Consider the following 27843-nt stretch of genomic DNA (forward strand, 5'->3'; position numbering starts at 1 on the left):
GGGAGAGGGAGAGGGTTGTGGGGAAATCAGTTTCATCTTTTAGCCTGTTTCCAGCCTCTGCTTGCACTTGACTATGTAAATATCACAAAGATTATATAAGTTGGGAAGGAAAGAACAAGAGTTTAAAAAGACTTACAAGAGGAATTGGATTTAAAAAAATCAAAGTTTATGGAATACATTTGTTTTCTGGTGCATCTCCATAGTGGATAAAGCACCTTTATTGGTATTTATTTACATTTCATGCTTATCAATTTATTTTCCCTTTTATCCATTGTAAAAGCATTTTTGTGATAACATTTAATAATGTTTGCATTTGAATTAATAGAGAAGCTCGGTTGCTGTCTTGTTAGGTAGCTTAGGTCAGGTGCTGAGAGTAGAAAACACAGATTCTCCTCTCCCTACAAATGGATTAGAGCTTGGAGTTTGTTAGGAACTTTTACCTGAATTTTCTTCAAGTATGTTCCTGATGAGGGTCTACTATGTCATTTTAATTTATTTGCTGTGTTCCCCCAAATAGTCTCTTTGTTTGCATTATTTGCAACAAATGTTACAAGTAAAGAGCTAGTCAAAAAAAGCAAAGCTTCTAACAAATGCTCTCTTTTTCCTATATAAGGATTAGTCATCTTTGCCAGAGAGAGATGGTTGAAAAAGAACCAATTACCCTTTTCTGTTGTCTTTGGGAGTTTTTTTTTATTTAGTTCCACCAAATTCATTATTATTTCAGTTGTTTGGAACTCCCCTGGAAGCCTGCAGAGCATACATCCCACCCTCTGCAGCAGTGGGGTGAGGGGGTCCTTGGGGTGTAGCTCTCAGGCTTCCCAGAGCCTGCACAGCTGGGGCAGTCCTAATGCCACAATGCCCTGCAATTGGAGATCTTGAAACACAGACCTTTTGTACCAAAAGCCCCCAAAACACAGGTTGTGAAATGCAGTAATCCTCCACAAAATATATATATAAAGGGAAAGAATATATATCTTTTTAACTAGAAAAGGAAAATGCAAGCTGTTAAATTCATAGAGCAATAACACACACCTATCAATTTCCTTTGTGTTTGGGTAGGTGAATTAAATTTGGATTCCTAAAACCAGGGTCCAGTAGCCTTGGATCAAAAGCGGATGAACAAAAGCAGGTCTGTCTGTGTTGCTTTTCACCAGCATTGGGAAGTATACTGGCAAGAGCAAGGGACAATACATTAGGCAAATAGGCTTCTTGTTCAATTGCTGCCTTGATTTCCAAATAGCTGAGTGGAAAAAAGCCCTATCCTCAAGATCACAAAATCAATGTGACAGAGAGCAAGGAAGAAAGGCAGAAGGAACCACATTGCTGTTTTACATTTAATTTCTTTTTCTAACCAAGAGAGAGAAAAACACAAACAAATGGTGACCACAAAAGGATGCAGACACTGTAGAACTAGGGCAGGTGACCAGTTCAGCCAGCCTCCAGTGTAAGCAAAGCCATGTGCCGTATCCTCACTATCTACACTCATCCGTGTAAGTCTGAAACAAACATCTCCCCATCCTGGATGCAGATGGTCTCAAAACTATGTCAGATTCCTCTCTTCTGATTGCAGAAAAAGCTACCCGAATTTTTCTAAGGAAATTTTGAAAGAAGAACTCCGCTGACCTGATCTGCATCTTGCCTGCTTATTTTCCACTACAAGGTAAACATATGTTGGGCTTTATCCTGTCCTTAAGCCTGTTCAAGCAAGCCTGAGTTCATTTTTTTGATTGTGTATATGAGCAATAACGGTGATGGCAGTCTGGGGGAAAATATCTGCGTGCTCAGAAAGGTTAAACGATCTGCAAGATGATCCAGGCAGCACAGATATTCTGTAGAAGAACTGAGAATTAAATTATTCTCTTGACCTTTAAGATTTTGATTCAACTCACAGTAGAGATAAGAGATTAATTTTTACCTAATAATATTAAACTAAAATTTAGACTATCAGGGCACAATAGAACTAATGAAAACAACCAGTTTTCCTCAGTGACTTCCTGCAATCATTCCTGTTCACTGAAGGCAAAAAAAAAAAAAAAGATCAATTCTTAGGCAAGAAAAAAATGAGGATGAGATGCACATTTTTAAGTAACAGGCCAAAACAAGAAAACAAAAATTCATACATAATAACACACAGACAAATTCATAAAAATTCTTTGAGCCTCCACAACCTAAATGCCAGGAGTATTTTGGAACTTAGCATTAAAAATAACAAGCCTGTAAAATCAACCTGGATAACCAAGTACTTTGATTTAGAGTCTGCACTCCAACTTAAAACAGATGCCATGAATGTCTCCAGCCAAAACCTACAAACTCTCCACATCAAAGTACTACAATAGTTCAGCATCTCATATGTTGGTTTTTCTACCAAGTTCTCCTCTCTCGACACAAATGCAAGACAAATATCAGCTTCCACAAACTGAATGAGGAAAATACTATACTGTTTCACAGAATCATCCTGTCATTTGTGTTGGAAGGGCCTCTGGAGCTCTCTAGTCCAAACTGCTACCCAAAGCAGGCACAGCTGTGAGATCTTCTCAGGCAGATCATGGTGTTATCTATGTCTGTCTTGAACAACTCCAAGGTCGGAAATGGTGTGACCTCTCTGAGCAACCTCTGCCCATCACTGACTGTCCTCATGGGGAAAAACATTTTCATCATACTGAGTCTGAACTTGCTCCAACTGCCACATGTTGTCTCCTGCTAAGCAGTATTGCACAGAATCTGGCTTTTCCACAGGTATAGGCCAGTTGATGCTCACTACTCTATTTGGTCTCATCAAGTCTTGTGCCCACTCCCCTCAAGGAAAATCGTCTTTATAGTAAGACCATTTTGGTATCCATTTCAGTATAAATATTTCTACATTCCAAACAAAAAATCACATATTCTGTTTTTAGCTAAAAGGTGAAGATTCTCTTTCACTTTAGTATTATGTAAATATATGGTTAATGCATGTTTTCGAACATTCTGAAACCTTTAGTATTTTTATATTGTTCAAATTATGTGGCAATAACAGAGGAAAGTATTTCTTCATTCTTTCTAGCTGTTCAAATAATTTCCCCCCATATGCAGTCCCATGGCTTTCCTGCAGCAACTCACTGTTGAAAGAAATACTGGTTCAGAAAATAAGGTCATTTTGCCCTTTTACTATTGCATGTGACAGAGCTATAACCAAATATTTTACAGAAATTTTACCCTACTAATAAGGGCCAGGCCAGGACTAAGTTTAGAACCAGTACTGACAACCATGCCAACTATGAATAGTTTAGTCTTTCACAGAATCATAGAATGGCCAGGGTTGAAAAGAACCACAATGATCATCTAGTTCCAACCCCTCTGCTATGTGCAGGGTCACCAGCCACCAGACCAGGCTGCCCAGAGCCATATCCAGCCTCGCCTTGAGTGCCTCCAGGGATGGGGCATCCACAGCTTCCTTGGGCAACCTGTTCCAGAGCCTCAACACCCTCTGTGTGAAAAACTTCCTCCTAATATCTAAATTAAACCTCCCCTGTCTTAGCTCAAAACCATTCCCCCTTCTCCTACCACTCTTTATCCATCCTCGTAAAAACCTATTTCCCCTCGTGTTTATATTCTCCATCAAGTATTGTAAGGACACAATGAGGTTTTCCCAGAGCCTTCTCTTCTCCAAGCTAAACAAGGTCAGTACCCTCAACCTTTCTCCATCGGAAAGGTGCTCCAGCCTTCTGATCATCTTAGTGCCCTCCTCTGGACCCTCTCCTCTTTCTGAGGCTAACTGCAAAACACATTTTCTTCTGCATTTTGCCTTTAAACAGAGCTGTAATGGTTAGTATACAACCAGAAGATTAACCTACAAATATGGCTTCGTTCTGCAATCCAAAAACTTTCTGCAAGTTAATACCTAAGCAATCACATGCTTTGCAGTCAGTACAATCTCACACATTAGCATGCTGCAAAATATACTAATCTGTACAATTTTTTTAGCTGCACAAACACATGCTAGCTTTTAGATGTACTCTTGGTAGTATATTCCTTTCTCGTGCTTTTTAAGGGGACATCAAAATAAAAATTATCATTGAAGAGTTCAATCTATAATTTACTACAGAGACCCAGAGAAATTTCACTATCATCAGAAAGTTCTTGATTTGTTTATAACATTTACAGTGATTTCTTTACAGAGTACGATTTCCTCTTGTTTGTGTAGGTCTTTAATTTGCTCACAGGTAATGCATGTCCTAAAGTGAGGCTTTTGGAGAATATAGAAATGCTTTAAATTAATTATTTCTAATTGTCTATATTTTGTGTTGATTGTACTTCTGTAAGACCTGATTAAGTGAATTCATTACCATTTATAATTAAAGATAATATACTTTGAAGATTCCAGCCAAGAAAATTATCACAACCTAATCAAGAAATGCAAACTGAATATAAAAAAACTTTAAAAGATCCTGACTGAACTGTGACATAAAATATTCCTAACAAAAATCTGTCTTGAACTCCGGGCATAAAACTGTCAGTTTCTGCCATAAGTAGGTACATCATAGAAGTTCTTACTTAATCTTGCATAAACACTGAGCTGGTGTAGGATATCACAGTCCTTTGCAGTGGCCACTCACACAGGACTGTCCTTTTCCAAAAACGAGAAGCAGCAATGCTCAGGAATACAATGCTTCAAAGAACTCCGATTTCTCTATTAAACTTAAGGCTGGACCCTTACACAGACTTTACTCCATGCCTTTCTATTTTACTGTTCAAATGGTCCCACATGTATTGCTAATCTTAACAATTCCAGTACAAATCTCATTTCCTAACACTGCTCTTGAAGATGTCAGCGGTACCTATTCCTCACCTCATTATAAAAGAGCGACATCTAGGCAGCTCTGCTTACCATGTAAGGCAGCTGTGCAGGGAAGGAAATAATTAAGCCCATCATGTGAACTAAATCCTTCAGGACATACCCATTAATTAGATTTACTGAACCCCTCTCTGCCTTGCTGCTTACAGAAACGAAGGCAGCAGAGGCAGAGTGAAAAAGCTCTCCTCTTCAGCATTAATATAAAGCGATGAAACCAGACATATTTTTCTCAGTTCACGTTTTTAAAGGAAATGAGCATCAAAAAGAGATTTGCCATTAGGTCTTATCTCTGCTTCACATTCTCCCATGCATGTTATTTGTTCTACCTTTCAGAGATTTCATTCTTGCTATCACTAGTTCTCCCCAAGCCTCAACTCCTCCAAATTTTTTCTCAACCTCAAATTACAAGTGATCATATGCTTCTGTGGTACTGGAAACATATCAGAGGTTAATTTATTTCTTATGCGCTTCCCCCATTACTTCATAATTTAGGCATGCCAGGTCAAGACAGCCACCAGCTCCTCTTTCTTTTTATTTCAGGAGATTTGTGGATGTTTGCTAACTTGCCACTCAATGGATAGGTGGTCAGGTTCTGTTCTCCCTCACCACAAAGCTGCAGGTATTCATATGCCTGGCAGTTGTATTTCCCAACATCAGAGCTTGCCTTCCATTGCAAAGAAGGGCTTGATGGGCACCAGAGCTGCTTCTACTGCAGCAGGAGCAGGAAGGTAGGATGAGCTTCATACCACCTCATTCTCCTATACGACAGCTCTTCTGGGGTACAGGGCTGCCCCTATTTTTTGGCCAAGGAAACTCATTAATCACAGTCAGAAGGAGTACACACAAAACAAAGGTTTACTACATTAAAAGAACAGAATATGCATATAATGTAAGTTAATACTGCAATATTACCTGCATTATGGTAACAGATAGTACATATATATATGTATATATATATATATATATATTAAATACAGTATATATATATATATAATAGCGATTAAACCAAAGACTGGCACGTGCAACAATACAAGCCCTATAATAATACTTTTAAGAAAGCCATGAAACTAGGATCCTCTAAGTTCCTTTTCACAACTCCGAGCACGTAAAGAACAGAGGAGTGTTTACAGCTCATGCCAAACATCACTGTCACTGTTGGCTCTCACATTGAAACATTGTGCTCAGTGATGAATGTCTGCTTTTCACATCTGCAGTGACTGTGACTGCTATGAATGTAAATGGAAAAGAGTGACATTAAAGAAAAAAAAAAAAAAAAAGAAGATTGAAAAGGTAAGCAAAGGTCTCACCAATCAGGTCTGTATTTTGAAATGCGTTAATGTCTTTCCCATCATATCTGTTTTAAAATGTGTCTTTATTAAAGGTAGGTTTCAGTAAGTGTTGTTTTTACGCTTCAGACTTGTGAAAAAAGTAATTCAGCTGTATACTGATGATATCTACTTCCTGCAAACAGCTAGCAGCACTGAGCAATTTTAAAATTGAGAGTTTTGTTTTCCTATTCTTAGAAATCATTCAAATATTCCATCTCACACCCACACTTTCTCAATTCTGCTTTATACTCAAATATACACATCTCTCATCAGACTGGTGGATTATTTTGATCATACCATGGAATAATGACCAATTTGAAAAACTCCTAGTCACAACTGGAATCTTGCTCACACCTTTCTGTCAATAAAACATATTAGTCATAACAACTCAACACAATATCAAATATATGTGTATATCTTTAAACCTAAGTTTCTGTACCTGTTTTTGTTCTGTTTCCCTTCTCATCAGCATTGTTATTTATCTCTGATATTGTCAGTAGCCACAGACACAGTTAGTGATTAAATGCCTGATAAGCTAGACATTTTTTGTTGTGCTGTCCTTGAGGTACACGGTATTTTTTCAAATGTTTTTCTCCTCTTTTCATTTCTACAGACTGCTCCTCTAAATTGAAAGAGTGCCACCATGCACTTTATAGCAATCTCTTCCACCCTTTTTACATAATTTTAATATTTTCATTCACCTTCCAGTGCTCAAACAAAAATATTGTTAGCACTGTATATCAGTGTGAAACCACACTACTATCTTATCTCTGATCAACGTTCATAGCATGCATTAACAAAGACATCTGCAACAGCAATGTGAAAAAAAGGTGACTTCACTTTCTCTTTATCACAAAGAAAATGAGTTTTTTAGTTTCCAGATCATACAGGCTTTACCAAAGGAAACATAATTTGAAATCACTGTACATTTTGTTCTCATTTTCTGATATCTGAGTTTAAGTTTTCTATTTATTTTGTAATGACTGGATAGTAAGCCAATAAAGTAATTCTAATTTAAGAAACTCTTTTCTATAGGAAGACAATAAAGTGTCTCTGGGTACTACCAAAACTTTTTAAATTGTGTTCATAAGGAATCACAAAAAAAAAAAAAAAAAGAGGAAAAAATGTAAGTGTAATAAGAAAGAAATACAACAAGTCCAGAAGTTTGAATAGAAAACACTGAAAAGGCAACATTCAAATAAGGCAAAAAAGACACAAGGTATGTGTTTGTACTGTGTTAGGAGAGGCTCTACACTGACTCCACAGTCCATCAGTTCTTACCTCACTGTATGATGAGAGCATTACAGTACAAAAATCCAGAAATTCTTCATGCAAATCTAACATTAATTGCAAAATTCACAATGAACTCACCAAAAATTATGTATGGAAAAATGGTGTTTCAACAAGAATAATGTTACGTTATAATAATGGTACAAGAAATATCATAACATGTCTATTTGCAGGCCCAGATTTAAAGTATATTCAGCAGGAGGAAGAAGAAGGCTTCTACAACTGATGATGAAAGTTAACACACTCTCCCAACCTTCTTCACTACAGACTGCTATTAAGCTGCAAATCCTGCTGTTTCACCAATTCTATAGCATTAAAATCTAAGAAAAAGTCTCGGAAACTTACCATTGGAAAAAAAAAGATGGAGAAATGAGACGTAGCTTAAATGACTTCTTTACAAAATGAGTTAGGCATGCTTACCTGTCAGCATACATAAGAGAGAAACAGTGTCGAGATCATCAACATCTGGCTATTCTCATCTCAGATTCCTGGGGAAGAAAAAATAAACAACAATCCACATAAGATACATAAGAAGACTGACACATGAAGAAAGTAAGTCAGTGATCTAATAACTGTCCTCTTTAAGAACTGCGAAGCAGCTAGTGCAGCATAAGGGGATATATTAGTTTAAAAAAAAAAAAAAAATGTATTTTATCACTTAGCCAATTTACAACGTATTCATCATGTTGTAACATAGATATTTTGCTTAACTTCACATGATAATAACCTGACTTAACTTCACTCACTCCAGACTGCTTCTGGCAGCACAAAACTGGTACTAAAACAAAAAGAGGCCCTCTTGGTTATCAACAGACATAATTTCATGCTGGATGTGACAGAAGGTGAAAGATGCTGCTCTGCTGTTGGCAAAGCACGGACACCTTGTTTGATTTAAGTGTTGTTGATGTGCCAAATATCCCAGAGACTTGCATTTGCAGAACAACTCTAATTTGTTCAGGAAGACGCTAGTATTTCACTCCCACCTTTCCAGGTCTAGCTGAGATCCAGAAATTAGCTCTGCTTCTTCAACCTCCACCAGAAGATTCCCAAGTTCAGCAGATGTGCTGAGCATCACAATTCAACACCCACCACAGTAAGGCATAGCCTAGAGCAGGCTGAGAAGCACTGAAGTGTATTTGACTAGATTCAAATTCACTGCCTTCATTCATGGAGAAAATGTTCATGCTAAAGAAAGTCTTGCCTCCCATTTTTTACCTTTATGGATATAAATTAAAGGGAAAGTTTGCAGTCTTGCCTTGTTACAGCAAGTTTGACTTTTTACTTTTTTTTTTTTTTTTTTACTCTTTCGTAGCTTACTCTGGTGTCTAGTACTGGATCAAACAATAATGTTGGATCACTTTACATACTGGATTACATTCTTACATTTAACCAGTTTAAGAAGTCCAAACAGGCACCTACTAGACAGAAGTGTAAACCAGTCATGCAGCTCCAGAATAAAGAACACAACTGCGAGTAAAACTGGAACCTCTCAGAGATAATTCAGTTAGTATCACTGGGCTGCATTATTTACTCCAATATAAGAACTAAATTTACCTCAGATTACCTCTTATTGCACGCTTTATTACACCTTCCCTATTGTATACCACTCAAGTTATATCTAATGTTAATATATACATGTGTACACAAATGTTTAAATGCCTTTACAGTGTATTTAAGCTCATTATTTTAAATGAAGATAGACATCAACATACATATTTTACTGAAAACAACGTATTCAAAAAAATTTGAGTAGGAAGAAAATACTTAACAATGTGTCTCCAGGATGTGCATAGCTCTGCACAACCATCTTACAGAAACAGCAAAACTATTTAAGTGAAGTGCATTCCCCATAATGAACTTCTACATTTTGTACTATGACAAAGTAAGCTGCACTTGAGATGAAATCTAGAAGAATCTCCAGTTACAGAGGAGATACAATTGCAATCTCTGCAATCATAAATGACAGAGCTAAGAAAGGATCAGCTGATTCTCAAAAAAATTAAAAACAGAACCCATGGATGGGAAATCAGTGGATTAAAAGGAAAGCAAAATTAACTAACTAATCTAACACGTTTATTAACCACATTATAGGACAGGGGATAAACTATTTCCACTTTTGAACCACCTCTTTTACACCCTTTAGCTTTCAGTTTCTACATGAATCTGGAGACAGGGAAGGATGAATCATCTGGGACTCAAAAATATCCATCACAGATTATTTCCAAAATGGCTCTCAACTGTTGAGACATTTGTTCATCATATTCCAAAAACTGTCCTTGTAGTTTTTAGGAAAGATTTATAACTTGGCCAATTTCCGACAGATGTAGGTAGGATTTAGCAGTGGTCTATCCACAGCAACAGTGTATAACTTAAACCAGTATTTCAGGACTTTGTTGGCATAAAATCTAAGTAACAAAACCAACATAAATGTAAAGTATTTAGCTACTAGATACCCTACAGAAAATAAAAACTAAAGAAATTCAATACAAGGAATTTTTTGCACTTCTTGTTGGAGAGATAAGAACTGCAGTCGTTTTTTCCATGTGGAGCCCAAACCTTCTGTTTACAAAAATGACCATCAGCATGGCACCATTACTTTCATCTGTATTGTTAAAACACTTTCCACAGTACTTTCCAGTTACATCTAAGCATCAGGAAACCAACTTGATAAGGGTTCAATAAAGCCCTTTAAATTAGAGTATTTGTATATTGCAAATATACATAGAAATCTAATCAGATTGCGCCAATACTGTCTTCTTAACAAGACTGGTGATGTTTCACAGTGGATAGATACCATTGTTGGAAAACTGTCTTGTCTTCTGTTCCTGCAAAACACCTCTTAATACCCGTCTGCAAACCAAAAGGACCGAGCTCCCTCCATATCCTTGTCTTCCTCTCCTCAAGCTCAGGACTGGCAAAGCTGAAGTTTTTCTTTATCCCCTCAAAGTCTCCAATGCATCCCTGTAAAATTTTCTGTGCCATGAAAATTAAAATTATTCTTGCATCCCCAGCACTTTGTACTGCAATAGGATTCTCTTCCATCTGTGGCCTTCATGCCTGGCTGGGCAAGGGAGAGAAATAGGATGGGCAGCTGCTAGCCTCATGTCTTTCCTTCCATCAAACACTAATGTGGGTCTCTCCTACATCTAATCAACAATTTTTACAGCATTTGTAGGAATGTAACACCTAAAGAGATCTCTGTTCCTTTAAAAAGTATAGCTGAATTTAAACAACAAAGGTCATTAGAAAACAGAAGGTGAGGGATATAGAGGGGAGAAAAGACTTGCAGCCCTGCCTTGTAAGCCGTTTTCCTTATCAAATCAACCTAAAAAGAATCAAATGATGACTCCAAAGTGCTTAGACATATGGTACAGTTGGCAGTACCTACAAGATTCAGTGCACTGCAGTGAGGAGATCTGATGTTTCTGCAGTGTGCAATGTAGCATCAGTAACAGAGCTTGGGAGCAGTGTGGCCACAGCCATGCAGCATTTGTAGGGCTGGCTGCCATGCTCAGCACCGCTTCTCTCCCATGCGGCTCAGCCAGAACTGCTGCGGCTGCCTCACACCACAGGGGGTCTCAGAACCATCAGTCCCAACAGGACACTGGTCAGGCCTTCCCACAGGCTTGGCAAGTTTTCAGATTAGGAACAGACCAGTATTTGTAGGAATTTTAACTAGTGGAATAAAAGCAACAAGATTTCCATGTTTACTTTTTTCTATTGTAACGCATGCACATAATGAATCATCAGTACAGAGAAATAACCTTGTTTGTGGGCATTTTTCTGTGCCTAGGTGCACACTCTGGAAAGCACAAGTTATTAAGTGATAAGAGCAAAATTAAGTAAATCCAGCTACTGACTAGATAAAGCATGTCCACGCGCTCCTCAGCAAACAAACATGCATTTACTCTGCCAGTATTCTGACTCACACAAACGCATGCCAATTAGAAATCGTACAACCATATTGGCAAAGGCAAACTTGAGGGAATATTCCTGCATAACCTCTTAGCACAGTTTCAACATCCCAGTTGCCAGCCTGGCCCTAGCTCCCAGTTGACCAGCCAGCTTCTCTGCACAGCTGTTTGCATGGCCACTAAGAAATTTGTGAATTTATGAGAATGGCAAATAGATATATGGAAGCACTCAGAAATGAAACATCTGGGAGCATTCAGCTGAAGGATTAGCATGTTTTAATTAATACAATTTAAATTAGAAATATCATGAATTTATCCTAGCATTTCTGAACACAAACAGCCCTTACATTCTTAATACTACCATAGCATGCCATTACTTTTCTTCGTGTAGTGTAGTACAGTGTACACCAAAATCTCTGTTAGTTACCAACACTGAAGATCCCCAATTTGCACAAAAGCTTGCGTTCCAAGCAGCTTCAGATGTCAAAGACAGTTTGCATACAAGGTCTTCAAGCTTGAGTGAAAGTCTACAGAACTGAACACCAGAAGAGTTCATATGAATATGTGAACACCTCACCAGTTTTTAAAAATGGCTGAAGCAGTCCAGCTGTGCCAACTGTGCTAACAAAGTGCAACAAAGTGCTAACTGTTGAACTGTTAAAATCAGGTAACTTACTATAAGAGATCTGAAGGCATAGTAAGGCTCCAGGCATCCATTAGTTTAAAACACTCAGACTTCCAAGTGTCTTTTATGCTAAAAGACCCCAAACACACGCACTGAGTTCTCCACTTTTTCCACCCATTAAATTGAAGGCTCAGATACTGGGTTAAGTTTTAGCACCAAGGTTCGTGTGTCTAGCACATACATATATGATGGATTGAAAGGCTGCTTGAGGGAGACTGTATAAGCAAACCACATTTGATTCTAGCTCTGCAAAGAGAAGAGCAGTGAGCTGAAAAATAAATGTAGCAAGGGAAGAGCTGTTTGAGATTTTACGAAACTCCTGTTGTCCAATTCTGCCACTGTATACAGCTAGAGCAAACAAAGGAAGTCTGTCTACAAGGTTGAAATGTGAACAGCATCAGGAAAACAGTTCAAAAAAGAAGAAAAATAGTTATTTTATTCATTAAAGAGACCGTATTTGGGCATACATTTAGAATTCAGAACAGAAAGAACTCTAAACATCGATCTTTTAGAACTAAATATGAAATCTATAGCTGCTTGAACACTTACTGGAATGAATTCATTTATTTGTGACTCTTTGTTATGCTCAACTCTTTGTTATGCTCTAATCTTCTTTTCTTCAGCCATCCAAGCCCAGTGGCTTCAATGCTTGGATTCTGTGTGTTAGCAGAGAACGGTCTTCTAAAATGTTAGATGCTTTGTGGCTTCAGATTATTCACTGTCTGTGGGAGCAAGCTCATGGTAGCAGCAAAAAATCATTTACTTTCTGTTCAAATACAGACAATATAAAAATGCCTTTAATTGCATTTATACTAAAGATGCAGAGAAGCTCCACGTTCCAGAAACTACTTCTTCAAAGATGCTTACCCAAAGCAAGAAAAAACATGACCAGGAATTTAGACAACATGACATGCTAAAATGAGACAGATAAGAATAATACCATGGGTGTTCCAAGCAGATGTGAAGAAGGGACCCTTGGTCACTTGCCCCATTGGGTATTTTCTCCTAACTGCCTGAGCTTGGAGGAGCAGGAGGAAAGATAAGGTGCCGAAGCATCAGCAGGACGTGATCTGAGCTGAGCACAGGGTCACCTCACTGGCCAGTTTGGCAGATCCAGACCATGTTCATAACAAACTGCCTGCACCATGCAACAAAGGATTTCCCTTTTCCTAGAATTTTGTGCAATGTGTCACGACTGTCCACGGGATTCGTGTTACCGTTGGCTTCATTTTACTAATCCTGATTAAATCTTGCTGAACAGTTCTGGCCTGCATACATACTGCAGTTCTCCAATCATCTTGTTCTCCAACGGGAAAGGCCATGCAGGATGCAAAAGGAGGAGTGCATGGAAGAAGTTAATAGAGTATGCAAATCCCTTTCTTAAGCTCAGGGACACACTTTGCCTCTGTTTTATGGCTATGAATATTGGGCACAGCTAGCCGCTTGCATTTGGAAGTCAATGGGGTCTGTGATGCTGCAAGTTCAAAAAGCTTGTGACAGTAAGAGACAGAATCTTCGCAATTGATATCTGAGACCTGATTAGCATGAATAAATGGGGAATACAGTGACCTTCTAAACCGAGGCAAAATGAGCAGATATAGATGCAAAAATAAGCTGACGGTGATTGAGGCAGGATTCATTCTATCTGTATAAGAACACTCCCCACTTTCAACAAAAAACTTGGGCTTTTTAAATTGGGCAAACACCATGTTTAGCAAAAATCCAACTCAAACACAAAACACTTTTGGGCAGTACCACCACCCAAACAGTCACACAGCACTTCTAATCTGACCTGTCATCTTGCTGCTTGACACCAGAGGTTTCCAAAGCACAGGAATTACAGCAGGTACCCTCAGGGCAACCTCTTTCTAGATTTCCCTCCTCCCATTCCCCTGATAAAGTAGGGCAGCCATGAATTCAGAGCACATCACTCATAGCTGCTGACCTCTAGCAGACTATTTAGTGCAATATAACCTTCATTAAAAAGGTCCCTTTGGGAAAATAAATAAATAAAACTGAGAAGTCAGGTTCAGAGGAGTTTGTGAGATACTTAAATAGTAGCTGTGTTACAAGCACATAGGTGGACTGACAGCCACCTTAAGCAAAGCAAGGCTGAACCCATACGAAACCTGTACAAAGATTCTTAAGACCTGTGATTGTACCATCAGCTAAGGAGAACTCAAAGAGGAAGAGACAACTTGAATCCATTTTTTCAACTGATACTCCATTAAGAGATGGTGGGTAGCCACTAAAACAACTGCAACGTATTCAGCATTCCAGCTAAACAGTAAACTCAGGCTCAAGAATAAAAATACACTGCTAACAGACATCTCCACCTGTCAACATCTCAAGACTTGCTAGTAGCTTCTGTTTAAATTATTCAATATCTATTACTTGTATTTTTAAAATGAAATTTTTCCACTCCTAAACATAACCTTAAAGAGACTCTCATTACTAGGAAAGCTGTGCCTTAAAAAGAATACCTCCAGGCAGTTCATATGATAAGAAGGACCAGAAACAGATCCTGCACTGTTGTTTATTAATGATCATAGTAGGTTAAAAAGTATGTTCAGTTACAGAATTTTTAAAAAGAAAAAAGAAAAGAAGAAGAAAAAATAAATCACCTTCCTTTCCATTCTTATCTGAATGTAAAATGGCAATATCATTAAAGTGGTATTACTGCAATTCATAAGCAATCAGTGATGAAAGAAAAATTTCATCTTCAGTTCACGTCTCCTAATTATTTCATTTCCCAAACACTACAAAATCCACAGTAATAAATAATAGTATTTCTAAAGGCCAGAAGCTGCTCACTTCGGATGTAATTCTTCATGGAATTCACTGGATGTGTCCAAGAAAATTAAGTCAAAACTCCCAAAACTCTACTTTTGTTCTTTGAGGTGAAAACCTTTGCCATTTAAATTCACAGAAGTACTTGTATTCAATTGCTACCTGTTTGTGTAACTGAGTCTAAACTCAAATGAAAGATTGTATTTACCCAAGCAAAAAGTGGGTGGGTGTTTATTCTGGATATTTTTTGTTGCTGTTGATTGATTTATTTATTTTCTTTCTTTACAAGTCAGACTTCCATTCAAATGGCTGTGAACTTTTCACTAAGTGAATGAAATTCACAGATTACAATTATCTGAAAGGAAGAAACAGCCTTAATCTACTCAAGATAAGTGAGCACAGTATCTGCCAATTTTTCACTAGCCTCGATAGTTCCATTTTATTTACATGTGCCGTCTAAACACCCATTAGTCTGTTGAGGAAACACTTGTTAGCATTTTGACAATAGGAGGGAGAAATCTCTCCAGCTACAAATCACAAACAACTGCCAATAGCTGCAGCATCTGTTCCTTCATGCTTCTCGTAAAGACAGGAATATTTGCAAAAGACAGGATTTTATTGACTTTCCTGGCTGAACTGGGTGGTAAGTAAAGAGAGATGAAATAGGGAGTCACGCCAGGCAGAGACAGGGGTTGTGACCGAGCATTGTGCAAGGAGAGCCAGGCTGCCCACAAATCAATTATTTAGCTGCCAGGTCTTGCCTTTAGCTCCAAGGGGATAAATGAGCCCACACATCTCCATCTCCATCCCATTGCATTTACTGACAGCAGGTTTATGTTAAGCAATATGGGCAGGGTTAAAAATTTGATCAAGAAAATCGTTCGCAATTTTAAGAAAAAATGAACTAGTTTATATCCTGCTAGCAGTATTTAAAGATAATAGAAATACATTTCAATAGCTATGTTTTCTTAACACAAGACTTGTAGAATATGATGGACATAGTTTAAAATGAAAAAGACATAACAACCTAAGTCATATCGCAAGTGAAAAAAATATTCAAGTGAACGTACTGAGTTGCCTAAATGGAATTATCTCTATACATGCTAATGAATATTCAACAAGATTAAATTCATTTATATTACAACACATTTTTATGTGTTTTAACACAGAGACATCCATAGAAAATAAATCTGAGGCATCTGTACTGACAGCAAGATGTCTTTTAAATTAATAGTTTTATTTAAGCTAGGATTTGCTTCTAGCCCTTATGAATACAGATAGCAAGCAAGCTAGGTTCAGTGTAACTGCAAGCCTAACAAATAAAAGAATATAAAAGCTTAATGCACTTGCATATTTGTTTTTGCTGAGAAGAAGGAAGGACATACAAACTACTTATTACGGGTATTCGAAAAACTATTTCTTAATTACTAGCATTCAAAAAGCTGATATTGTTATCTTTATAGGTAGCGTTAACGACATATGAGCCAGGCCCAGATGGCAGATCTCCAAGCTTCCTTGTTTCCTTGTATAAATTCCTTGCTCATATAGCATGTTAGAATAAACAGGGTCACACCAGGCATCAATTGTTTGATTTGTTTGACTTTTCCACTACAAATGCACTGCACAGAACATGAGCTAATATTTTCGTGAGGGATTTATTAAGTGCTGTGCTTCTACTCATAATATGAATGTAATTTAGGGTCTTCAATTTTAGGAACTGGAATTTGCCTCGTATACAGAAAGTGTAAATCCAATTAAAGAAAGCACATGCACTTTCCACTAATATTCAAATATCGGTCTTTTGCCTTTTGTCAGATGTCTTTTCTGTTCACATCTTGTCCCCTTCCTTGCTTTTATCTTCCTATAAGTAGGTTAATTATTGTCCTAGTGTTGTAATCCAAAAATTTGTTTAACCCTATAAGTAATATAACACTAAGAAAAGCTAAAAACAAATAAAAAAAAAAGGCAGGGATAAAGGGACAGAAGAGGTCACATATACCTACGAAAAGGTACTCAGCTACTACAGATGACTAAATCAGCTCTAAAAATATGTAAACTGCTATATGGAGAACTGACCTTCCATGCGGAAAAAATAAATGCTAATATGCCCCAAAGCAGTATATGGCCATGTAGTCTGCTAAGCCAATGCTAAGATTTATACGTATAGGGTAGTTGCAAGCTCTGTTTGAGCGATCTTTATCCTGAGAAATGGAGTATTTTGTTTAAAATGCAATTTTAGACAAAGCCAGCCCTTCTCTTTCCCTCCAGCCATGAAAGGCGTCAGAAATTAAGCAAAGCTAACACTGCAATGTCACCTTGACCTAAGCTACACCTTCAATACACACCACATACATAAAAGGAAAGAAAAAAAAATTATTTGAAATGTGAAAATTACAGCTGTTCATGTGAAATACAAAAAGGCTTATTTAATTGAAAGCATGCATGGCTTCAATTAAGCAAATCTTTAATCTCTAAATGACTGTGTTTCACAGAATCACAGAATATGAGGGTTGGAAGGAACCACTTGGAGATCATCGAGTCCAACCTCTTGCTAAAGCAGGCTCCCTAGAGTAGGTTACATGAAAAAGTATCCAGGCAGGTTTTAAGCATCTCCAGAAAAGGAGCCTCTGCAACCTCTCTGTTCCAGCGCTTTGTAACTCTCAAAGTAAATACGTTTTTCCTCATGATTGTATGGAACTTTCTATATTCCAGCCTGTGCCCACTGTCTTGCCACTGGGCACCACTGAAAAGAGTCTGACCCCATTCACTCAACTCCTCCCTGTAAGATATTTATAAGCATTGATAAGATCCCTTTCAGTCTTCTCCAGGCTGAACAGTTCCAGACCTCTCAGCCTTTCCTCATATGAAAGATGCTCCAGGTCCCAATCACCCTTGCGGCCCTCTGTTGGATCTTCTCTAGTAGTTCTGTCTCTCTTGAACTTGGGAGGTGAGGACACAGTGTTCTAAAACATGGCTTCACCAGGGCAGAATGGAGGGGAAGGATCATCTCCCAGGACCTTCTGGCCACGCTCTTTTTCATGAACCCCAAGGTATCATTGGCCTTCGTGACCACAAGGGCACACCTCTGACTCATGGCCAACCCGCTGTCCTTCAGGCCACCTCAGTCCTTCTCTGCAAAGCTCCTTTCCATCCAGTCATCCCCCAACCTGTACTGATGCATGCAGTTATCCTTACCCAGGGGCAGGACTCTACACTGGCTCTTATTGCCCACCAGCCTGTCCAGGTCTGCCTGAAAGGCAGCGCAGACTTATGGTATGCCAGCCACTTTTCAAGTCTGAGGAAGGCTTATTCAGAGGGACATACTATTCTGAGCACCGAACCTTTTTGAAGATATCGCATTATTTCCTCAGTAGGACTGTGGGCCACAGCTTCAGCTGAGAGGCATATTGTGAATGTTATGGAATCATAGAACATATGGTAACACCAAGAGTCTCCAATGATCTCAAGATCTACTCAAGATCTACTTTGGTCCCATATGAACAGTCCTGCCTGCCATTGTCCATTTTGGCCACACTTCAAGTCTTCTCAGAGTCGTTGTCCATCTCCCACAACCACTTTGCCTTCCTTACCAGCTATGTAATGGCAGCAGATGCCAGCAGTACATCACCTCAACACTGATGAGCCCCATTACTGTTCTAAAGAAAAGTTCTTACTGTTCTAAAGGAAAGTTCTAAATAGTATTATCAATCACGGGCAAACTGGAAGAAATTAATATGGGTCTAAAAAACAATGCAAAGAACACTCTCTGAACACAGATCTCATAGGACGCTTGCATGGATATTATTGGCATGGAAATTAGAATTACTTGATTATTAGTAGGAAACAAAACAGTGAATATCAGCTATGGAGGAGAAAAGAATAAGAACTATGAGGATAGTGCTGCTTTTCTGAAAAACCTTCAGAGGAAAAAATCACATCAGGAGCTTTTGTGCTTCATTAATACCAATAAATGCAAACTCACTGGTAAGAAACCAAAATCAAATATCATTCCTAAGTGCTAACAAAATTGGATGTTAATGACATATTAGCATTGTAATTAGTAAATTGGATATTTATGCTCATTATCTATCATTCAATTTGCAAACAATAATTTGAATAGCTTTAAAACATAACATTATCAGGAAAAGTCTCATATAAAATGTAATTTTTTCAATTAATTTGTTACTGAGCTTTCCCATAATGCATTAAGGCTTACTTTCAGAGCTCCTAAGCCGATGCTTTGAAAACACTCTCATCCTTACATAGATACTTTGTTCCATAAAAAAAATTTCAGATTCTGTTCTCCCCAGATAAAGCACAGTCCCTACATGTCTTCTGATAAACATCATACTCGCAAAGTTTTGTTGAAAGTCTTGCTTAATAAACCAGAGCAAGAGAAATAGCCTCTCCAGGACATCCATTCTTTGTTATCTCTGTGGAGATCAACACAATCATATTCATAGGAGGGAAATAAAATTGCACTGTTCTCTTACCATTATTACAAGAATCTCGTATACCTTGGTATTGCAGCTTATTATATAAAGTTCTTGGTAGTCAGAAATTATGATGACTACAATACTGAAAACTTTTAAAACCTGACACCACTGAATGTCTCAATCTCCTGGTCACCTATTTGAGTGAAACAGTATCTCATGATAACTGCAGCTACCACAAAATAACACTGATAGTCAGCATAAATAAATTCAACTGCCAAGGCTTGAATAAGTCAACTTTTCTAATGAGTCTTAGCTGAAGGTGAGTTAAATAGAAGACAACCTTGCTCTTGCAACATAACAACAGTAGGCCTCATACCAGTTTAAAGGCCATGGAGCACATTGCCAGTCTTGGCTGGACACCACACACACATGTAATAGTCCGGATTTGGTGCCTTGTGGCTTCCATCTGTTCAGGCTGAATGAAGAAAGAAGGACTGCATGGGAAACACTTCCTAGCAACGATGCCAACATAGCAGCCATTAAAAAGTGGGCCATCTCCACTGGTGCAGATTTTTACAAGCACAGCATGCATTGGCGAGGCCAACAGATTTGGGGCAGTTTTCTGCCCCATAGGAGTCTCAATGACTCCAAAGCCCCTTAGAATGCATGCCCAGTTGGTAAATTATCTTGTCTATATGATGTGTATCGTATCTGATTCAGTACTTCTGGCTTAATACATCCTAGCAAGAGGATGACCTCTCTAGGACATTCACTCTGTCTTCTGTATTGAGATCAACACAGCCATATTTAGAGATGAACACTAATCCATTAATTATTTTAAAACACATTATTCTACAGTCAGACCAATGATTATTTACCCCAGTGTCCTATCTCTGATGATGACAAGAGGAAGCTCAAGCAAACCTGGTCACCTCCTGTCAACTTCTCCCTTTGGCTTCCTCGGCATTAAGAATTGTAAAAGGGATATTGGAGGGCATATCCATGTCAAGTCCAGTCAGCATCTTTGCAGGGAACTGCAGTACATGAATTTCTCTAATACCATTTTGAATCTAATGGTACTGTCTGCTCCCACGCCTGCCTATGGCACCTATTTTTGAAAGTTCAGTATCCACCGTACAAAGAAATGAACTTTCTTTTATCAGCTTTAAACCACACTACTAGTTTTAACTAGAAATGTCAGGTTTTAGCACTCCTGTTGCAGAACTCAATGAACAACAGTTCCACACACACGTAAATCCACTGCCTTCATGACTTTCAAAACTTCATTTCTCTCTTCCTTCTCCTCTCCAAACTGAAGTCATGGCCTCTTCTGCCTTTGTACCTTGTCCAACTCCATTCTGTCTTTCATGAGATGCAGAGATATACAGTGTAAAAGAACTGTCAGACTAAGTTTTTACATAGCTGAAAAGCCTTCAGTCCTGTTCTTAGGACCTTCTTGTTGATGCCCTGCACAGTGTAGAACTCTAAAAATTAAAAATAGTATCCTTTAAAATTAGAACACATATTACAATACCATATGCAATCTTGCCTTCCATAACATAGCTGAAATGCAGACATCTGGGACTGAGCTGTATGTTTCATCCACATTTCCCTAGGCAACTGAAAATAAAACAGGTGGATTACAGATAAGGTATATAGAGACTTACCATGCCTCTTCCCTTTCCCCTGAAGTATATCCACTGTAGGAGCATCCAAGCTGCTTGTGTGAGACCTGCTGAGCAGCTAGGCTATAACCTCAAGAACTCTAGAGTTCAGAGTTACCTGCTTTAAACAATTTTGTTTACACCTCTGTGTAGTCATTATTTGATGATTCAGAATATGGAAAGAGACTTTGTCTAAATTGCTGTCAAACTTGAGGCATATTATTATACTTATCACTTCGAACACGTATAACTTGATCTTCTTAACCATATGTGCCCAGCGCAGAACAACAGCTGCTCTGCCCTCCTCTTTCCTGTATTTGCCCAGATTGAAGGTTTTACAGCCTCTATTTTCAACTGCCTGTAAAATTTATGTTGAGAGAAGGAGAAACCTTTTTACTGAAGCCTTTGGTAGGTTACACTTCCCTTATCACACAGCCACCAATGACATTTCTAACAACAATCTCCCCAGAAAATCTGAAATGCAAACCAGTAAACAAGAAATTTTAAAAAGCCATAGAGGTTAAAGATTTTTTCCTTGCAAAGGGGAAGTGAAGGGTTTAGACAAGACAAAGTAAAATCTAACTTAAATATACTACAGAAAAACTTTGAGCTTTACTGATGCCTTATTTTGGGATTGATGCCATAACTATGGCTTGGGATACAGCAATAAACAAGAGGAAAAAGTTTCCCAAACTACATAGCTGTGCACAGCTTATACACAATTTCATTTTCTCTGGTTTTGAAACACACATTCAACCTTTCCAAGAAATTGGTAACAGCATTTTGTAAGCCAGTCCACTCTCTTCTCTTTACAGTAGTTAAACTTAAGCATTTTACAAAGAACAGATCACCTTAACAACGTTACTTAGTAGACCTCACTGGCTGAACCTTGGGGCAACATGTTCCATCACCACCTAAGAAACCTCTGCCCAGGTGTTTGCCAACAGATATCTCTTACTTGTTCTACAGTGGCAAAAAAAAACTACAATCACCTTAAGAACTCTGAAACAAAAATAAGCATCAACAAAATAATCTTTATATAAGCAGGTCCAGTACAAGGCACGGCATCCACTGCACCAGCCTCACAAGGCTGCCTTACAACACAAGTATCAAGTTTGCATGATAGCCAAATAAGAAAAGCTTTTTATTTCTGCAGCACATTGCAGCTAATATTTGTTACTCCCTAATAAGCTCACTTTGGAAGACTACAGGACTGGTTTTCTACAAACACAGTAATCTTCAAGAATCTCTTACAGATATATTAATTCATTTTAAAATAGCACTAAAATGGTTTGAACTGACAAGGTTAGGCACAGGTGTTGTTACAGCAGGACTGTAGATAGTGAATACCTTTCACAGCACAGTAGATTTGGGGTTTTTTTCTCCTTGTTAAATTTAAGCCAGGCAATTGTCAAAGCAAAACCAATGTTCTCTACACCACACTCCAGGACAAGCTGCCACCTGTTTAACACCTCTAGGTGCTACTGCAACACAAACATTCTTCTACGTATTTGCAACTATAAATGCAACACTTGTACACAGTTTGTGAGAAACTGTTAAAATTATTCTGCGAGTTAAGCCTAAACAGCCCAGGCACACAAAAACTTCAGATATTTCAGAAATTGGGAACCTTTACACCAGACAGAAGTGCCTAACGGGACCCAAACTCTCCCCCAGATGGGATTCTGCAGATTTGGTGGAAAATGAAAGTTTGTCTAAAGCAGGAATTTAGCTTATTTTCATTCATTTTCATCCTGAGCTGAATTTTCATGTTGTTTTGCATCTGTGAATCTGATTCTACGATCACAGAATTGTTTTATTACACAGGGAAAGACGTAATATTTACTCAGCAGCCATCATCTTCATGCCAATGGCATGTCAGTGAAGGTCTAGAAAACAAGTAATTTGCTCACTCTTTTGGTGACCAGTTGGACCAACACCTTTCCAAGATGACATATTTACAAGCCTGTATATGTGATACTTTAAGCCTACAACTTTTCTAAAATATCACAAATATTTACCGAGAGATTAAACCACAATAAACCGCTTAGGAAAAATCAATAATAACAATAATAATAATAATAATAATCCAATGTTTCCAAACTTAAAATCAAAAACTATCTTTTAGTTCAAGCAGGAAAATAAAAATTAAAAGCTGTCAGAGCAAGATTTGACCAAATTGGAGAGGTCTAGAAATACCTAGCAGTAATTTCATCAGCAATTCAAATGTAGTGATATGGAAATTCTGTAAGAACAGTGAGCTAGACTGGACAAGAGGAAAAATTAAGAATAAAATATTTTATGACAATATTGTGGAAGCAAGGCTTGAGTTAATGGTTACACTGGTGTGCAACATAAATTAATATTATAAATTAGACAATACATTTCGGGACCACTTTACACTTGCAGATAATCAATAAGGAAATGTGGATTTCTGAGGACCTTGGTATATATTATTTTCAGTTTTAAAGTTATTTAATCTTATCCATGAGTAAACATGCATGTAATTAATACACTTATTAATTTCACCTGTCATTTTATAGTATGCAATATTTTGTTACTCTGAATAAAAATAGCAAATATGAACTCTGAATAAAAATAGCAAATATGAACAAACTCTACAAAAACATCAGTGTGTATTTTCTGCTAAAAACGGAGAGAGCCAGGCACATTGTTAAACTGCTAGGTTCAGCCTACCTATCATTGTATCTTTTGTCCCATCTGGCTCAGCAGCTATCACTGATTAGATAGAAAGGAATAGAAAAAAAGGATGAGTTTGATGCCATGGAGTTTTACATCCTTCTTGTCAATTTGAAGCCTCATGTGAGGGAATTTTCACAAGAACCTTCAGTGTTTCAGTCCAGACAGAAGAGAAAGTCATACCAAATCAATAGATAACCACAACAGAGAGAACTCCTAATAAAAATTTAAGTTTTCATTTGAAATTGCATCGATGTTAATTGTTTTGAATCCAGTTCTGAGGTGGTATAAATAACTGACTTCTGCCAGGCTGCTGACACCAGTTGGGGATGTCAAAGTATAAAAAATAAACATTTATTTTCCTCAGATGTGCTTCATGGGCTTTGAAGTCTACAAATTTCACACTGCTTTATACTATGTGTTCATCTCACAGATAACTGACAAGCTAAGCGGCATTCATAGAGGTACAAAAACTTCACTTCCCAAGCCTGACTGTAGAACTGCAAAGGCCAAAGTAAAAAGCTTAATTTGTTAAAAGCTAGTCCTTCCGTTATAACATTTCTAAATATTTATTCAGGGGAAAAATTTCTATCAGGTAAATGCTATGCTGATGGCAAGGTGAAGAAAATTTTCTGGTTCACACAGCAGGAGGACTAAATATAAAAATGTTTTTTCTTCCATAATGCATCTTCATCACGTGGAAAACGGTAGGTCAAGTTCAGTTTTGCAGGTGGTGCTCACAGTGTTCGCGAAGCACAGATAACACCTCGGCAAGACATCAGAGGACAAACTCCCGTGATGGCCTGCAGCAGCCATCAATACAGTGGGAGCTGTAGCAAGCCTTCAGGTGCCACTGTCACTGTGAGTGTCCCCATGTAGCTGTAGCTACTCAGAAGACAGCAGTGCCCAGCCATCTCAGAGTCATCACAAGGGGAAAGAAAGTGGCACTACTGCACTGCCGTAGGATAAACAGTCAACATGAGCATGAGCATTCAGTCCTGGTCTAGAGATCCCTCTTTCCTCAGCCCGTGTGAGTGGTCTCTCACTGCCGCATAGCCTTACCTCAGGGTGGTGGGGCAATTTGCAAGTCTGTAGGCTGCTTCTCCTGATGGGTCTCAGTGCATGGGCGGGGGAACTGGTGAAGCCACAGCAGGACTGGAAGCAAGAAATGGGAGAAGCATGAAATTTGAGCAGACTGCTGACTTACTCAGTGGTTTTTAGACACACTGTAGAAAAGAGAAGACAAAAGAGAGATGCTTGCCCTGTAGAGATAGCTGAGCCATAGCGCCTTTCATAAGGACTATTCACTGCACTTGAAACAGAAGGCACTTAGATCACTGAAGCTTGATAAAACTGAACCAACCTTTAATTTGAAGCAGTATTTTGAAGCAGTAAAGCCCTGTAACTATTCCCTACTCCCTCCTTGTTTTAAGAACAGTAGGCTAGCACAAAAGCAGACAAGTCTCCCTGCACTTGAAGGCCCTTGTCCAGATGCCTCCTCTCAGATGCCCTCAGTTGACTCACAGTGCTGTTGTGAACCAGACGCTTATAAGCTGTAATCACCAGAAATGCACAGGTCTACCAAAAAACATTGTCATTTCTTTTTAATGTTCTCAGCTATTTCAGCTCTAATCCAAACAGGATATCAGTACGTGATAGGAGAAGGACAATTACTGAGCTAAATGTGTATCCTCTTCTTGTTGCACACCAACTTTTCTATAAAGTTCCTAGTAGCTTCTACATCAATTCCAGCCACTGAGAGCTAAAACAAAGGCTTTCTCACTGAAGAACAGATAATGGATTTAGTTTAAAAAATTTAATTGACCAGCAGTCACTTTTTTTTTTCTTTTTCACCCTAGGAAAATACTTCATGTAAAAAAAAATATGTGACTATTGGTAGTGGGAAAGGGTATCATCTTCTTGTTTATGTTTTTCAGGCTATAATATGCTTCAGAAAATTCTATCTTAATATTTCCTTGAGAAGACAGAAATTGTACAGTCCACTGCACTGATGGTAGAGTCATTTTGCCATCTGATTAAAGCAACGTACAATAACAAAAGCAATAACAATATACTACACCGAAGTCATGTTTTATGGGCATATTGTCTAATTGGATAGATATCATTTAAGAGTGATGTGATGTTTCATGCAACTACAATCACATATAATGTACTTAGAAGTCTGTTTTCAGTAATAATGGTCGCAGATATGCATACATGCAAGACTAAATTAATGGGTCAAATTACTGAGCTTGTTACGGTGGATGCATGCTGGAAGGGGAGACTAATTGGAAATCAGCTGGTCTAAAAGAGTCATCTGCCAGTTCAACGTTTACTCTTATTGCTAGCATCGAAGCACTGGCAAGTGGCAGGGCTTTTGTCATGCCCTATTTGCCATCAGGCCATGTCCTTCGAGAGCCCCTTCCCATTAGTGCAGGTAGAGGAGGTGAGCAGCACCGTGTGCAATGGGCAGCACTTGGGCAGTTTCAGGAGGGAATTCTGCAGGTCTATAACTTAGTAAGGCCAGCAACACACTAGAGGAACTCCATCTATTCTTTTAGACTATACGAAAAGATCTCCAGCTATTACAGTGGTCAGTAAAACATTTGAAAATAGTGGGAGTCTGGGAAAATATTAGCATACGCCAATTTTAACCACACTGCTATAATGTTAACTCAACTGCAACGTGTTCACATTATTCCCCTTGACTGGAAAAGCCACTTTCAAAACACATATATATGGAATGTCAACGTATATCACTAACAGCCAACTGCACATCACAGTTTCTGCCATCAGCTCTTCTTTTAAAATAGCTTGCTGGGATCTAAGCATTGACTTTTGTCAAAACAAAAGCACCTTTTGTACCCATTAAACTCTTACATCAATTTTTTTCATTGTATAACTAGCTTGGTTATGGCTTACATTTTTGTTAAAACTTAGTTTGAACCCAACGTGTCACGTACTACCAGTGAGCCCTTGAGCTACTAGGAGGACTGGTTCAGAGTTCTTATTACAAAAAATTCTTAAAGCAGGCTCTGGGGATGTTTCCCAAGAAGAAGCAAGGTTCTCCAAGTCCCTTACACCACAGTCAACAACAAAGACTTTCAGCTGTGCAGTGGACCAACTGAGACTTTCACAGCTAATGAAGAAACAGAATGCCAAATCAGAAATGATGGAAACAAAAGAATGTATAAGTGATAGAGTTAAGTTTGGGGAAGTATTTTACATTTCTTGAGGAGAAGGGAAACAGAGACATTAGTTTTAACCGGTAAAAAATTCTTTTACCAGACTGATAAAATAGATGATATTTTAAGGACTTTTTCTAACATTTCTCTGGTTGCCTTTTACAAGGATTAATTTTACCCACATTTCCCAGACTACTCTCAACCCTTTTTGTTGGTTATGATTAACATCATACAGCACCGTAGCTGCAATACTTCACTCTCCGTCATTTCTCTCCTCCAGTATCAGTCACCTTTGTTCCTTTTCCTTCGCTACCCTGTTTCCTCTCCACACTCCAGCTGAGCTTCATTCCAGTCAGCCCAGCACAGGAGTGCTTGGCAGCTGCTGCACGAGACACAGGAACGCATCTCCCAAGCTGAGACTCAGTAATGTGGAAGGCTGCTCTGCAGAAGTCCCGGACTACTCAAGATCCACAGCCTTTTCTCACATCCCCAGATACGAGTCATGATGGTAGAATGGTTGGAGGATATAAAATATTTATGCTGCAGTGTTAACACAAATTAAAGAAGAGCACTTTTATAATCAGAATAAAGACTGCTGAACGTATTTTCTGCTATCCTCTGGTGATTACATGTTAAATGCAAAGCTCACACAGCTGGCTCAGCCTGTGTCATAGCTTCACAGCCTCAACGTTGAACACAAAAACACCAATTAACTGTTTTCTGAGGTTTACTTTCAAAACATACTCAGACACACTCCTCTGTAATCAAAAGTTCTTCAGTCCCAAAACTCTCTTTCCTAAATGATAGCATCCTCATTACAAATATCAAATTTTGTGAAGTACTTGCTCCATTTTATCAATACAATTGAGTTAACAAAAAGCAGGCAAACACTGAATCTGAAACTGCAATGGCAAACTTATGCCTACGCCTAAGTTTTACCAAAACCTAAATCAGAGACATACAGAAGCTAAACATAGAAAGGAAACATTTGAAATTAACTATACTTGTCAGTCCTTTGCA

At 38.3% G+C, this 27843-nt stretch overlaps 1 protein-coding gene across 6 annotated transcripts in view; it reads right to left on the minus strand.

Annotated features, from left to right (window-relative positions):
- The window catches only part of SHANK2 (SH3 and multiple ankyrin repeat domains 2), a 334008-nt gene that overhangs the window by 301915 nt on the left and 4250 nt on the right, over positions 1 to 27843 (minus strand). For 2 of the 6 annotated variants that reach the window (XM_052693116.1, XM_052693111.1), the window contains exons 2-3: positions 24701 to 24864; positions 7870 to 7937 (exon numbers count right to left, since the gene is read on the minus strand). In XM_052693116.1, coding sequence (XP_052549076.1) covers positions 7870 to 7883 — 14 coding nt within the window. In that variant the 5' untranslated portion in view covers positions 7884 to 7937; positions 24701 to 24864. Of the gene's footprint in view, positions 1 to 7869; positions 7938 to 23635; positions 24651 to 24700; positions 24865 to 27843 lie in introns of those variants that run through there. The other 4 variants (XM_052693113.1, XM_052693115.1, XM_052693112.1 and 1 more) reach the window with 3 other exon arrangements.

The sequence above is a fragment of the Tympanuchus pallidicinctus genome, unplaced genomic scaffold, assembly GCF_026119805.1.
Source record: "Tympanuchus pallidicinctus isolate F22 unplaced genomic scaffold, pur_lepc_1.0 scaffold3, whole genome shotgun sequence".
NCBI lineage: Eukaryota > Metazoa > Chordata > Aves > Galliformes > Phasianidae > Tympanuchus > Tympanuchus pallidicinctus.